General features: G+C 45.2%; 1 gene segment (V, D, J or C); it reads left to right on the top strand.

The window, feature by feature from the left end:
* The first annotated feature begins 324 nt into the window (after positions 1-324).
* On the top strand, positions 325-1,010 carry LOC111819097 (T-cell receptor alpha chain V region HPB-MLT-like). The segment is given in 2 exon segments: positions 325-443; positions 703-1,010. Coding segments are annotated over 2 exon segments (357 nt in total).
* Positions 1,011-1,135: the final 125 nt, after the last annotated feature.

Below are 1,135 nucleotides of genomic sequence, written 5' to 3'. Positions count from 1 at the left end.
GATTCCAACTCATAGCAACCCTCTAGCACAGAGTAGAACTGCCCCATAGGATTTCTAAGGAGTGGCTGGTGGATTTGAACTGCCAAACTTTTGTCAGCAGCCAAACTCTTAATTGCAAAAACAATTGACCAGCTTCTTCACCCTTCATTTTAATCCCAGAAAAAATTACAGTACTGACAACTTTTTTTTCTTTTTCATTTGACATTAGAGCCGAAGATTTATTCTCTGAAGTGAAAGTAAAAGGTACTGATAAACATTGCTAAGTGAGACATCACCAAAGGCCCACCTGACGTGCCATTTCCTGTTCTGCAGTTGTCATGTCACTAAGCACAGCTGAGATCCAATTTCTAGGTCAGAACAAGAGATTTTCACCCTGCAGAGGTGAGCAGCCAGCATGACATGCCCCGGCCTGCTGTGGGCACTCATGGTCTCTACCTATCTTGGTAAGGAAGGTGCATATATGTGCTTTTACTATTGTCCAATAGGACCAGGAAGTAGGAGGAAAGAGGAATAGCACGGGGATCTAATCCCTTCGTTGGGCCCAGCTATTGGAGGCAGAAAGTTGATCTATCCAGCTGGGGTTTGGATAAGGAAGAAGAAAGGTGGGTGAGATGGAAATCAGCTTTAGAGTCTGTCTGCTTTGTCTCTGCAGACTCCTCAACATCTCAGCATGGTACCTTCTCTCTCTCCTTTTTCCCACAGGATACAGCACAGCCCAGACAGTAACTCAGTCGCAACGGCAAATGTCCATCCGGGAGACAGAGTCAGTGACCCTGGACTGCACATATGACACTAAAGATAGTAATTATTATTTGTTCTGGTACAAACAGTTTCCCAGAGGAGGGATGATTTTCATTATTCGCCAGGATGGTTTTAAGCAACAGAGTGCAACAAAGAATCGCTTTTCTGTGAACTTCCGGAAAGCAGCCAAGTCCTTCAGCCTCAGGATCTCAGACTCACAGCTGGAGGATACTGCGATGTATTTTTGTGTTTACAGTAGCCCACAGTGAGCAGAGCAAGAGGGAGAGGCTTACAAAAACCTCAGACCTCAGCATCTGTGCAAAGGAGTAGGGGGAGGAGTAGTTGGGGAAACCAGAACCTAGAGAGAGGATCATTGATTTCTCTTGGGAAAAAA

This window comes from Trichechus manatus, unplaced genomic scaffold, assembly GCF_000243295.1.
Source record: "Trichechus manatus latirostris isolate Lorelei unplaced genomic scaffold, TriManLat1.0 scaffold00268, whole genome shotgun sequence".
Classification (NCBI taxonomy): domain Eukaryota; kingdom Metazoa; phylum Chordata; class Mammalia; order Sirenia; family Trichechidae; genus Trichechus; species Trichechus manatus.
Note: the sequence above shows the minus strand (reverse complement) of the source record. Positions and strands in the feature narration are given on the sequence as shown.